The 12,625-nt window shown below is 48.3% G+C and overlaps 7 protein-coding genes across 7 annotated transcripts; 3 read left to right on the top strand and 4 right to left on the bottom strand.

The window, feature by feature from the left end:
• Positions 1–613: 613 nt before the first annotated feature.
• On the top strand, positions 614–1,375 carry B9G98_04308 (hypothetical protein; the record flags this gene model as incomplete). The annotated part of the gene is made up of 1 exon (XM_024810865.1): positions 614–1,375. The coding sequence occupies one exon, from the start codon at positions 614–616 to the stop codon at positions 1,373–1,375; it is 762 nt and encodes a 253-aa protein (XP_024666633.1).
• A 586-nt stretch (positions 1,376–1,961) lies between these two features.
• On the top strand, positions 1,962–4,247 carry B9G98_04307 (Flavin carrier protein 2; the record flags this gene model as incomplete). Its single annotated transcript, XM_024810864.1, has 1 exon — positions 1,962–4,247. One exon carries the CDS (start codon positions 1,962–1,964, stop codon positions 4,245–4,247), a length of 2,286 nt encoding a protein of 761 aa, XP_024666632.1.
• Positions 4,248–4,603: 356 nt separating this feature from the next.
• Positions 4,604–6,760, bottom strand: B9G98_04306 (Pre-mRNA-processing ATP-dependent RNA helicase prp11; the record flags this gene model as incomplete). The annotated part of the gene is made up of 1 exon (XM_024810863.1): positions 4,604–6,760. One exon carries the CDS (start codon positions 6,758–6,760, stop codon positions 4,604–4,606), a length of 2,157 nt encoding a protein of 718 aa, XP_024666631.1.
• A 58-nt stretch (positions 6,761–6,818) lies between these two features.
• Positions 6,819–7,502, top strand: B9G98_04305 (Vacuolar protein sorting-associated protein IST1; the record flags this gene model as incomplete). Its single annotated transcript, XM_024810862.1, has 1 exon — positions 6,819–7,502. The coding sequence occupies one exon, from the start codon at positions 6,819–6,821 to the stop codon at positions 7,500–7,502; it is 684 nt and encodes a 227-aa protein (XP_024666630.1).
• Positions 7,503–7,518: 16 nt separating this feature from the next.
• Positions 7,519–8,511, bottom strand: B9G98_04304 (Phosphatidate cytidylyltransferase, mitochondrial; the record flags this gene model as incomplete). Its single annotated transcript, XM_024810861.1, has 1 exon — positions 7,519–8,511. One exon carries the CDS (start codon positions 8,509–8,511, stop codon positions 7,519–7,521), a length of 993 nt encoding a protein of 330 aa, XP_024666629.1.
• Positions 8,512–8,641: 130 nt separating this feature from the next.
• B9G98_04303 (putative metabolite transport protein GIT1) lies at positions 8,642–10,189 on the bottom strand (the record flags this gene model as incomplete). Its single annotated transcript, XM_024810860.1, has 1 exon — positions 8,642–10,189. The coding sequence occupies one exon, from the start codon at positions 10,187–10,189 to the stop codon at positions 8,642–8,644; it is 1,548 nt and encodes a 515-aa protein (XP_024666628.1).
• Positions 10,190–10,571: 382 nt separating this feature from the next.
• Positions 10,572–12,575, bottom strand: B9G98_04302 (Sigma-like sequence protein 1, mitochondrial; the record flags this gene model as incomplete). Its single annotated transcript, XM_024810859.1, has 1 exon — positions 10,572–12,575. The coding sequence occupies one exon, from the start codon at positions 12,573–12,575 to the stop codon at positions 10,572–10,574; it is 2,004 nt and encodes a 667-aa protein (XP_024666627.1).
• Between the last annotated feature and the right edge of the window lie 50 nt (positions 12,576–12,625).

The raw sequence follows: 12,625 nt of genomic DNA, 5'->3' as shown, positions 1-12,625 counted from the left end.
GTGCCCAATAGACTAGAGGGGCTGTGCAATGCATGCATGCCGGCTTCGAGTCAGGAAGCAGCAGTTCAGGGTCTTCCACAGTCATAGATCGAGTCAAATAGGCGAGACGTATATATCCCGAGACCGTGTATGTCAGATCTCGGTTCGAAAACTGGCGTTCATGGATCTTAGTTTCCCCTCTGTAAGCTGCAGTTCCTGTATTCCCTCTTGGGACGGCAGAGGACCGCTTGCAGCTGAAGAAACCCTGCCGAACAAGCTGGTTATTAAGGGCAGGAAACGGAGCAATTTTTGGGTCCTTTCTTTTCGGAGTGGCGCAACAATAACCCGCATGTATGTAACTTTGCTATCCAAGTGTCGCTGTTGTGTATCCTTAAAGTTGGGCTCCATATAACCCATCTGTGGGGGCCGCTGATTACCAGTGTCACGTCAGCGAAATATGCCCGAACCCTTTTATTGGCAAATGCTAATAGTACAGCGCCTGTACTCGTCATGTATGGCCCGCCTGCAGCTGATGCAAGTAGCTGGGTAGCCTGGTTTGCCTGACACCTCAAGGAGGTATTTAAGGGGCCGGGGCCCTGAATGTGTAGCCCTTCCTTTCCTGGTCGGACGTACAATGTCATACTGCTTTTATGGCGGTGAGCTAGAGTATGTCAACATGTATGGTGCCCTTGCCGATACAGATACCCTACCGAACATCGAAGATCACACGAAAACCTTACCAGCAGCTACCGCTACGGAGATGCAACCAGAACTTAGTGAGCTCCCTGCTTGTGAGGTCAACACTAAATATCATCCGATGGCCTCGTTGCCATCGCCCCCTATGCCAAGTGAGCCTCTGAGTTGCGAGTGGTCTACGATTGATAAACCTACTGCAACATATATTCAGAGTTACCACAGTCCTGCACATTTATATGAGAGCGCGGACGAAGTTGCCTGGGCCTCGCAGTCTCTGTTTGGCTTGAATGTCACACACCCACAACCACCTGTTCAGGTACCCCATTCAGTTCTTCTTGGAAGCGTGAGTTGCCGCCCGGAGTCACCATTGGAGCTAGTGGTTAAAGTAGAAGAATACCAACCAGCCACGGAATCTGATCGCAAGCAGGCTTCTAAGCCCACGCTCAAGAAGAAAGGTCGGCGGTGTAGGAAGCAGTACGGCACTATTTATGATGATTTCGGCAACGAAATCGTAGATCCTGTCAAAAGATCACGCAAGCGTATCGCTATGCTAATTGAGGAGGACAACCTGCGCCGAAAGTATGAGGAGCAGGAGAGAGCAAAGATCGCGGCGGCTAGAATCCAGCGGGCTGAAAGACGAGCAAAAGCCCATGACGATTCAGCACCAAGCCAGCAGTCGGATTCGAGTATACGGTGCTGATCAATCGATAATTGCCTCGAACAGGAACATATTCATTCAACTTTTCTTGGTTCGCTCGTCCTTTTTTTGCCCACGATTTTTGAATTTTAGACCCAGCTTCTCGCAACTTCGAGCTTGAACATCGCACGCGGTCTGCTTTTGGTAACTATCTTCTTGGCTGGTATCCTGTGAGATTAACTATAATTTACATCCTGTAAAATCTGTTGCATGAAGTTCCTAACTTGAAACAATCGTCAAAAAACCTCATAATTATGTGAGTATTATTTCTGTCGCTCTGATCGGAAAATAAAGTGTTTCCCCGATGACTAATCGACATCACGCTGCTGAACAAGCATTTACTCCAGCCCCTTTAAGTAGTAGGTGGGGTGCGTCTTAATTACGTCCGAATTAATATTTATTAGGGTAAGAGGAGGTGATCGATAATAAGCGGTACATAGAAAAACAAGGACTCATAAGAAGTCGCTCTCAGTTTAAACCTTCTCGATACTGACTAGCATTAGCCAAGAAAATCTAGCCTAAGCCTCCAAGACACGAGCCCCCGCGCTCTTGATGCTATTTTGAGAACTGACTAACCCAGCCTTCCGACATGTCCTCCAGGCACTTTAGCAAAAGCGTGTCCACGCGCCTCATGGCGCTTTTGTGGGCAATGCTACTGTTTTCAGCCAACACAGTAGCCGGATCCAAACTACTTGGAACAAGTGCTCTACTTTCGTGTATGGAAAACTCCCAGTTCCAGGCCAAAAGCTTCAATGTCTTGTTTGATGGTGACCAGGGGGTTGCAAACATTTCTGCATCCGCGATTTCGAACATTGATGGCAATTTCACAGCTCGAGTTCAGCTTATTGCGTATGGAATCAATGTAATCACTAAAGACATTAACTCCTGCTCGGTGTCCAAAACGCTCTGCCCGATTGCTCCGGGACATTTTGAAGTCGACACTACATTCGACATCCCCAAAAGCGTTACGAAGGCGATTCCGGGCATCGCATACACTATGCCTAACTTGGATGGTGTTGTGCGTGTCAGGGTTTACCAGAGCAACTCCTCTGATCCCATTGCCTGCGTGGAGGCCCAACTCGACAATTTCAAGACCGTGCAAACGCGATGGGCTTCGTGGGGCCTGTTTATTGCCATCATCATTGGGATCATTGTAGCGGCAGTTATGTCTATGCTTGGCCATATTTCTACTGCATCGCACATCACGGCAAACATTGTGTCGTTGTTCTCATACTTCCAGTCGGTGGCTGTGATTGGCATGATGGCAGTTTACCGCTTGCCTCCAATTGCAGCGGCATGGGTCGAGAACTTTGTTTGGACCATGGGTGTTATCGAGACTGAGTTTATGCAAAAGATTTTCACCTGGTATGTGCGGTCTACGGGGGGAACACCTACCAACATTTTACCCAACAAGCAAATTATTTCTATTGCAGTTTATCGTCACCGCAAACGTGCGCTGGAAATGACTGCGAAAGTTTTGCGCAGACTCCAGTTATGGAAAGGTGTCGAGTTCATTCGTGGACTCGAGCCTGTTCAGCAGGTAGGCAAGCACGAGCTCACTCGTCGGCTTGTCTCTACGAATTCGAATTACACAACCACAAATGAGAAGGATCCAAGTCTTGTGAACAAGACCTTGGTCTTGCAGGGAATCAAACGTGTCGCGTTCATGGCAAATATTGAATTGACCAACCTGTTTCTGACAAGCGCTGTCTTTTTCTCTTTCATTGGTCTGCTTATTGTGGTCCTGCTTGGATCGCTCAAGCTCATTCTTGAGTTACTTGTCAAAACTGGCAGTATCAGCAACGAGTCTTTCTTGCCTTATCGCCAACAATGGCATGGGTACACCCGAGGTGTCCTGTACCGTTACTTTTTGATAAGTTTCACTATGCTCTCGGTCATGTGCCTCTGGGAGTTCACAAACGATTCATCAATTGCCACAGTTATTACTGCAGCCGTTGTTTATGCCGTGGTTGCCGCATCGCTTCTGTTTGCTACCACCAAGGTTGTTTTACTCGCTCGTAAATCCACCAAAATGTTCCAGAACCCGGCCTACATTTTGTACGGTAATAACGAGATTCTGAATCGCTGGGGCTTCCTGTATGTTCAGTATCGTGCAACCCATTATTGGTTCCTGATGCCCTTTATCGGCTACATTTTTGTCAAGTCGGCAGTTATTGCTTTTGGTCAAGCGAATGGTAAAGTTCAAGCAGTCCTTATTTTCGTTGTGGAACTGATATACATGGTTGCCTTGTGTTGGTTCAAGCCATATATGGACAAGAAGACAAATGGCTTTAACATTGCCATTTCCGTCATCTGCTTTGTGAACTCGATTTTCTTTTTATTCTTTAGCCAGCTTTTCGGTGAAAAGGCCGATGTTGCTGCATCCATCTGTGGTGTTGTTTTCTTCATTTTGAACGCCGTGGTTTCCCTGGTTCTGCTGATTATGATCATTGTCGCATGCGTCTGGGCCGTTGTTCGTCGCGAACCTGATAGCCGTTATCAGCCCATGCGTGATGATCGCGACGCGTTCATGTCAGATGTTGGCGAAAAGACAGGCAACAATGAGCTTGATGCATTGGCTAGCACAGCTCGTGATGGATACAGAGAGTCTTTCGTGCATTATACCCACGACAATTCAAGCTGGGCAGACGATGCTGCATCCCGTAGCCTTTATGGTAACGAGCCTGAACCTGCAGTTACCAGGTACCCCACTAATGACCAAAATCTGGATAGTGACTACCCTCTGTATCGTCACCACCAAGCAGCTGGTGCCGCGGGCGGACTTGCACCCCAGTCTTACAGCTATGGCAATGACTACAGCGACGGACTTTTGAACGACGACAACAACAACAACAACAACCACCGTTACGCATGATCAAGTTAAATTTGTTGCCACGGCAGGCCTGGGCAATCCTTCTATTCTATATATTGGTTGTATAACGCTAGATTTACACTACTTCTACCAACTGAGCTACATAATCGCTTTGTCATGGGCAACTGCTTCAGCGCGTCTCGAGATCAGCCACAGACCGCGCCTGCGGGGCCCAGGAGCAAGCCTGCGCATCCTCAGGCTTCGAAGAAGGCCGCTGGTCACTCACTTCCTCAAGCAATGAACGAAAAGCCCGATAATGCTCGCGACGCCGCAGCGCTGGCAGCTGAGGCCCGTAAGAAGAAACATGACGACGAAACCAGGCCAAAGCGTCTTAGATAGCGTATATTATGTGATTTTTATTATACAGAATACTTTCCGACTTTGGCTGATTTATCAATGCCCTCGCGCAGTAAGCTCGCGAGATCGTAATAGGCACTGGAAACCGCTGCTTCGGTCGGGCCTTCAATAGCTAGGTAGAGCTTATCGGGACCATCTTTGCCAGGGGGGTAGAATGTTCCTCGGTTTGTGATCGAAACAGCATAGGTTTCAATAACTTTACACTGGTTTTGGAACGAGGTCACAGCCATTCGCGCAGCCTGTGGGTAGTCGTTGATGTCCAGGGTGGTATGGAAATTGGCCGTGGCAGGACCCTTTATTCCTGGTGCAGGGCCCAATTTTACAATTGGTTCGGCTGATTTGAGAGAAGATTCAGGTTCTTCGCTGGACTCATCGCTTGGAGAATCAGGCTGCGGGGTCATGGCTTTATCGCCGTCAAGCTGAGCCTTGCGCTTTTCTGATCGTTCTGTATCCAGTTTCTCTAATCCGTTTCCTCCGAATCCAACCAAGTGGTGCTTTTTGGCGGCAGGTGCATCTATTGCAGCTAGCTTGGTGACTTCTTCTGGAACTGGTACTCGACTGGTTTTGAGGGCCCTAACGATGTCTCGAGCCGAACGAGATTGAGATGAAGTAAGGAACGTTACTGCCTTTCCCTTCTGTCCAGCGCGACCAGTCCTTCCTACACGGTGCACATAGTCTTCGAGGTGATTCGGTGGATCGTAGTTTACAACCAAGCCAAGCCCTTTTACGTCCAGTCCACGGGCTGCAACTGAAGTGGCTACGAGCAGAGGTAAATCATTTTTGCGGAACATTGACAACGTCTCGTCACGACTTGACTGTTCGTGTCCGCCGTGGATGGACCTACATTTATAGCCTTTTGCGTTCAATTGCTCGGCTAGTTGATCCGCAGGTTCTTGACGATCAACAAACACAATCGCTTGGCCCTCGGATTTTTCTTTATAGTAACCTCCCAAAAGTTTTAGCAATGACAAGAATTTGGCCTCTTGAGGAATCACCTCAATTACCTGATCTACATCCTGCGACACAGAAGAGCGAGTACCCACCTCTATGAGTACTGGAGAGACCAAGATCTGGCGGATGTGCTTTTCCATCAGGGGTGGGAACGTTGCGGAAATGACTACTGTTTGACGGTCTGGCCGGACATTTTGTATAATTCTCTTGACCTGGGGCGCGAAACCCATGTCAAACATCCTGTCTGCTTCATCAATGACAATCAGTGTCGTACTGCGAAGGCTCAGGATACGACCGCCATTAGCCGCCAACAGATCAATCATGCGACCTGGCGTAGCGACAATAATATCGACATTTCGTTTAATAGCATCAATTTGGGGTTTTACTGAGGTGCCGCCGGCAGCACCCAAAGTAACGATACCAAAAGAGCTCGCGAACTGCTCAACTTCTCTGTACGTTTGCAAACACAATTCTCTAGTGGGGCTAAGCACTATGGCCTTGGTACCGGAGATCTCAGGCAACTGATCTAGCACTTGGCGGATCAGTGGTAATACAAACGCAATTGTTTTCCCACTCCCAGTTGGTGCAATGCCGATAACATCTTTACCAGACATGATCAATGGCAGGGATTGCGACTGAATTGGCGTAGGCTTAGACATTGATCGCGACTGAATTACCTCCAGCAAAGGCGTAGGCAAGCCTAACTGTTCCCATTCTGATACTGGAGCTAGTTTCATCTCATCGTTTTTCACTGTAACTCCTAATGCCTCTCGGACAATTTCAAGGTCGCTTCCCAGAACCAGCTCCTCCGGGGGTCTGTAAAAGCTCTTCCGAAACTCGTGGTATGGTATCTGCGAATGATCAACCTTGGTAATCTCTTTTCGTTTGCCTTTTTCAACTTGTTGGAGGTACTGCAAAGGATCGACTGCCGCATCCGGTGCGGCTTCGTCGAGCTCTGAGCCGCTTTCATAAAGTTCTGTATTATCAATTCCATTGTCTTGCTCCAGGTTGTTCAAAAATTCATCAAGATCAAACTGTGATGAGTCGTGCTTTATCTTCTTGACTACCGGTTCATCGCCCTCTAGAGATATCCGGTTCTGGGTCCGTTTAGGCACCGCTAATTTCAATGGAGTCGGCCCATTTTTTTTGGCAGCCTGCTGCGCTTTCCACTTGGCCAAACGTTGTCTTTTCAGCTCTTGTTTGTCCATCCTTCTAGCCACACCCTCCACTCTTTTTTTAAACCAGTTCGTTCTCTAGTCAGCAAAAATGCCTATCCCGCTGATGCCTCGTCTTAAGGCGCAGCTCAAGCTTGCTATCAACCGGCTGAAGCTGCTGCAAGATAAAAACACGGCATTAGCGAAGCTGAGTCGGCGAGAAATGGCGCAATTAATGGAGAAAGGCAAGATATCAAGCGCCAGAATCCGGGTGGAAAATATCATCAATGAAGACATCTACGTAGAGCTTCTCGAGGCGCTGGAGCTGTACTGTGAGGTTACTTTGGCTCGTATTGCAATGATCGAGCGCACAGAGCTAGACCAAAGGCTCTCAGAGGCTGTGACTGTTATTATTTATGCCGCCCCTCATACAGATATTAAAGAACTACTGGGTCTCCGAGAGTTATTTGTGAGTTTGTTACCTAAAGAGTTTGTGATTGATGCAATTGAGAATACCAGTGGTAAAGTCCCGGAAAAAATCATGAAGCGCATTCACACTGAGGCGCCTTCAGCCGAGCTAGTTGATCTGTACCTTTTGGAAATTGCCAAGGCCTACATGGTGCGAGTATCGGGCTTTTATGAGCCACCGGCCAGCCCTGAGCCTGAAATAATCAAGCAAAGCACCGCAAATGAAAAGCCAGACTCGGGATCAGTAGACAAAGCTGGGGGTCCCGCCGGGGCACCTCCCAAGGCAGATGATTTAATGGCACGATTTGCAGCGTTGAAACGAACCTAATAGTGAATTTAATAACTTACGACCAGCGTTTTTTTAGTTTCTCTACAGAATACGCAGCAGAGCGGCCAACCCCTGCGGTCAAGATGCCTTTTAGAGATTGGGTAAAAGATGGCCACTTGACAGTATTACGCACTGCCGACGTGACCAGTTGTTGACTGAATGGGCTTTTCGAAAGCTTTTGCTCGAAATAGGGCGGCAGAGTCTTGCGCAGTTTGTCAAATGAGCCGTTGTGCTCAAAAGCTGCCCCCTTGGCTTCTGGTCCCAAGCTGGCCAGGGGATCTATAGAGCCGGTAATGTCCAGATCGAAATGATTCATTATTGGACCATAGAGTCGACGGAAATGTTTGAACTGATTGTCAACAATGTTTTGGATCTTACGGGGGTTCTCGGCAATCGCCATTCGCACATCGCCCATGTAAGAAATGCTGGTGATCTTCATGTAAAGATCGCGCTCGCTAAATATTTTTGGGAGTAGCATGAGCGCCAAACTCATGGCACTTATCAGATTCACTTTTTGGGCACTATCAATCCGATCGTCAGATCGTAGTATCTGCAAAGGTTTATGCATTCGACCGGCCAAGTACAATGTGCGCCAGTTTTGAAGATCATCAAGCATGCGATCGATGGACACGACACCGTACTTGACTTTAACACCGTTGATAGAACAGAACGGGTTGAAATACACCCCGGCACCTAGTTTGTCCTGAACAAAAGTAATAAACGAGGGACCAAAGTATTTCAGCCCCGAGTAGTGCGTCGGGTTAGCTTCGATATTTTTAGCATGCCACTTTTCCGGGTCTTGGACCCCGAGTATCAGATCGATTTGCGTATTCGAGTTACGCTGGGCTAGGCCCTGACTGAAGACCCCGCTGCCATAACCGGCGGCATAGGCGACAGGTTCCCTGAACTGGTCAACAATCGCAGTCAGTGTCGACTTCCTGGCATCCTCCAAATTTTGTAAGAGATAGCGAGCGGTTGAAAAACCTCTCCTCAGCCCTCGGCCTAACATGTGAGCGGCGGTCGGGTCGGGACTATAACGTGAGAGTGGTCTGTAATTTCTTTCAGTTAGCTAATATTCCGGGGACCTTAGCCTACCCTCACCCTGCGCTATGCATAAACCACGTTTAAGTTATAAATTATCAAGAAGAAATAGACTTTACTGACGAGACTTCAGCAGAAACGGTCTTGAGATCATTGTATTTCTCGTTATCGCTGGTCCCGCTGACAGAGATGTTGTCCCCAATTTCATCGTCGATGGTCTCACCCATGTAACCAATACTGCCAGTGTAACCGTTAGCCCGAAGGAACTCTGCAAAGCGGACGTCTTCCATCATGAGATCATCCTCGCGCAAATGAGGGATGAAGAAGTAGGTCACAATCATTCCTAGAACACCGATGCATGCAGCGATAATGAAGGTATATCTTTTGCCCAGGTGGTTCTGAATAGGCTTGAAAACCTGAGTGCCGACAGCAGCACCGGCCTTGCCAACCGCCGCAGACAGGCCGTACAAGCTGCCTCTCACTCCGGTAGCGTACGACTCAGAGCTGACCAGTCCGAGCATATTGCCGGGCCCTAGGTTTCCGAACGAGTTGAAGAGACCGTAGAAAACGATGAACAGACCCAAGATTTTGGAAAGACGCTCGTAGGCAATACCAATAACGAGACCAAATACGAGATACCCAGAGAATCCAATCAACATGGTCCATTTACGGCCAATGCGGTCGCAGAGCCAGGCACCAACGAAAACACCGGGAATGGCAATTATACCTAGAAGCAGTTGCCATTCAACCGTCCGCTCGATATTTTTCTCACCTTTGAGCAAGCTGTTGATAATGGTGCCTGAGAAAATACCGTTGGGGAACGTGATGAAATCATACAAAAACCACGCGCCGCAGGTGCCGATCAACCTCCTCCAGTAGAATTTGAAGACCAACAGCCAAGGAATCGCTCGGCTATTGAAGGCAGATTTCTTGTACAGTTTTGTCACCGACATACGCCATCGGAAAATGAAGATCGCCAAGGGCCAGATGCAGCCAATACCGAATGTGACACGCCAGACGGTGTTGAGGTTTTGGTAGCCACTGGCGGCTTCCCAAACAATCAAGAACACAATAATACAGAAAGGGCCTCCGAGGGACAGTGGTAAATTCGTCACCAAAACGAACGTGCCACCCCGCCTCTTGACTGTCTCATTTGCCGCTTCCGATGCAGATGTACTAGATGCGGGGTACTCTCCACCGGACCCAAAACCCACTACACCCCGCATGACGATAATCATCCAAAACATACCGGTTGTCGTAGTGCCGTGGGCAGCAGTAGCTAGAATACCGCCAATAACCATACAAGACGTAGTCAAAGCAATAGCTGCCTTTCTTCCTAAGAGATCACACGACAGACCGATGACGATCATGCCAATCACCTCTCCGATGAGAAGGGAGTTCGAGACGCGTGTAGACATGCTAGAGTTGTAAACTTCAGGATATTTAGCAGCAAAGACCAAGTTGTTTGCCGTCATCAGGTTGTTCTGGTATCCATCGGACATCAAAGCCACACCAGCACAGATGACGTTGAAGAATGCCTTCCAGTTTCTGTTCAGGACGCGACCGCTCGCAGTTACGTGCTCATTAGAGCCCTGAGCCTCCTCATCGACAGGGCGAACAACAATATCAGAGTCCTGGGCGCCCATGCTGTTATCTGACTTCCAAATATCTGGTGTGCTCTGAACTTTAAAGGCTGAACGCACGTGGGGAACCCTGCACTTTAGACGCAACGCATGGTTTAACTCATGCGCGGCACCAGCCACGTGCCTGAGTAAAAATCAGGCAGTTAATCCAGTACATGTAGAGCCAGGTGAAGAGTGCACATCCGCAAAAAAATTCCAATAATGACAGAAAACCACAAGGTCCAAGGCATAGCCAAGAGCAGGCGCAGGAACCATGTCTTGGCTTGCTTTGGCGGTTTGACTTGCAGTGAAAAGCTCGTGATGCACCCTTACCCCAAACCCCTATGAACTAAAGTTGTGATTTCTGAAACCCTGTTCATGAAGGAGCTAATAAACTATGTACAGTTTATAAATTAAATACAAGACTTGGATCCATAGAATCGCTAGAAGTATCCATATCTCCAACAAGCTGCAGCGACCGCGTGACGAATAGCTCCAATTCCTCCGGCGATACCGGTTCATCGCCCGCAGCTTGGTGAAGGACTAGGGTCGCATCAATCCGTCGACCACTTAATTTTCCACCGTCAACCAGTGCCAACTGGACCATAGATCCTTTGTAGTTGAGCTCTATTTGGGTGCGGGAGTTAACAGAATGCAAATGATAGTTGACTACCGCACCATCAATCTCGAGGTCCACTGTGGATGGAATATACCTTACCGCACCGCTGGGACTGACCGCACACGCATGCAGAAACTTTTCAATCGATGGGCTGATCTCAATGTCTGTGGTATTTGTAACCGAGAATTTCAAGTCAGACATGCCATTGGGTAGAGAGACCAGGATGTCGTCTTCCCTGGCCACCCCAACCGCTCTGGCGTTTTCGGCCCGCACAGATTTGAAGCCAACCTCTGTCCAGATCTCCACAGGCGGGTACTTGTGGTGAAGCTCTCCCTCCTGGAAGGGGTTAGGGATAAGCTTGATCTGCAGCATGTTCGCAGCACTAGTTGCAAGGTCCTGGCGTTTGCTTGTGAACGTCTTACCCTGGTCATCCTTAGCACCAAGGATTAAATCCCATAGATCCTGCTGTTTAGACTGAACTTCTGGTGAGGCCGACACTTCGACTGGATCCGATTCGCCCACTGCGACATCCGCGTCATACAAGGGAAGGTCACCAATAACTTTAGACACCAAAGGAATATTCGTAGCGAATGTCTTGGGCATAGAGACGTTAGGTAGAACCGTGTTGCCTTTTGTTTGATGCAATAAATAGCCAAATGTGGCTGTGATAGTGTTGAGGCTATCTGGGCCAGTGAGTTGTAGCTTGGAGCTCATCGTCTCAGCAATAGCTTTTTCAGAAGACAGTTGAGATTCTTCCACTTCGTCACCAAACGATATTTTATTGAGCGGCCGCAGCACAGAAGGCGTTAGCTTGATTGGCTCACGGCATTTGACCTTTTCCCATCGTGACCATTGTTTGAACTGCTCGTTCCAGTCCAAGGTCCCCGAATCACCAAAATTGGAAAACTGACATTTCTGTAAATTATCGGGCGAAATGTCGTACAAGAACGATCTGGATGTCCAGTTGGGTAAAGGAACCATATTTACAAGAAGCTGGCGAGCCAGATCAATATTTTGTTTCTGTTGGGCGTACGAGATCAGCGACTCACTGTCTAGACCATCTTCCAGCACAAAGAAAACCTCGCTCAGTCTTTGGATGAGGCCGACAGTGCTCCAATCCAGTTCAGTTGATGCCCGAAAATGAGTAAGGTCTGTACGATCCACAGCCAAGTTTTCCTCCATGTTGTGCAAAGAGGCAACAATCCAATTGTAGGTTTCTTGAGAGGCTCGAACTAAAAGCTCTCGTTCTCCCGGTAACAACCAAACTCGAGCACCGGAGCGTGTCCACGTTCGAATCAACCGACCGCTTTGAATAGATAACAGAAAAAGTAGTCTGTCAGTGAGGAGAATATTTTTTTCAACCAGAGCAGATCCCGCAGCATCCTCAAGGTTCTTATCCAGCTTCCATACTTCATCCAGAATTTTTTGAATGAGTTGGGATTTGCGTGCGGAAGGAGACGCATGCAAATTCTGTGAATTGAGATAATAATGTAGCTGCTGTTTGGTGTAGCCCTTTTTCAGCTGGTTGGAAAGTTGGCGATACTGCTTTGGGGAAACCGACCTTAAAGATGGCTTTTGCTTTTGGAGTTGGCTAACAACCATATCTAGAAGCGAAGACGTCTCTTTGCTGGCACTAGCTGTGAGCTGATCTGCCTGAAGCTGTCGGTCGAGTTCGTGAGCCTCTGCCATAACGATCTTCGAGCTCCGGGCCTTCACTGTGTTTTGCTGGCGGCGGCGACGGGGCAGAATGCCGCTTTCTCTGGGGTCCAAAATAAGAAATTTGCTCGACATGAACCGAGCAAATAGCGGAGAACGAATCCCCGTTTTTAATGAAAGCATCG

The sequence above is a fragment of the Wickerhamiella sorbophila genome, assembly GCF_002251995.1.
Source record: "Wickerhamiella sorbophila strain DS02 chromosome Unknown contig2, whole genome shotgun sequence".
In the NCBI taxonomy this organism is placed as follows: Eukaryota; Fungi; Ascomycota; class Dipodascomycetes; order Dipodascales; family Trichomonascaceae; genus Wickerhamiella; species Wickerhamiella sorbophila.
Note: the sequence above shows the minus strand (reverse complement) of the source record. Positions and strands in the feature narration are given on the sequence as shown.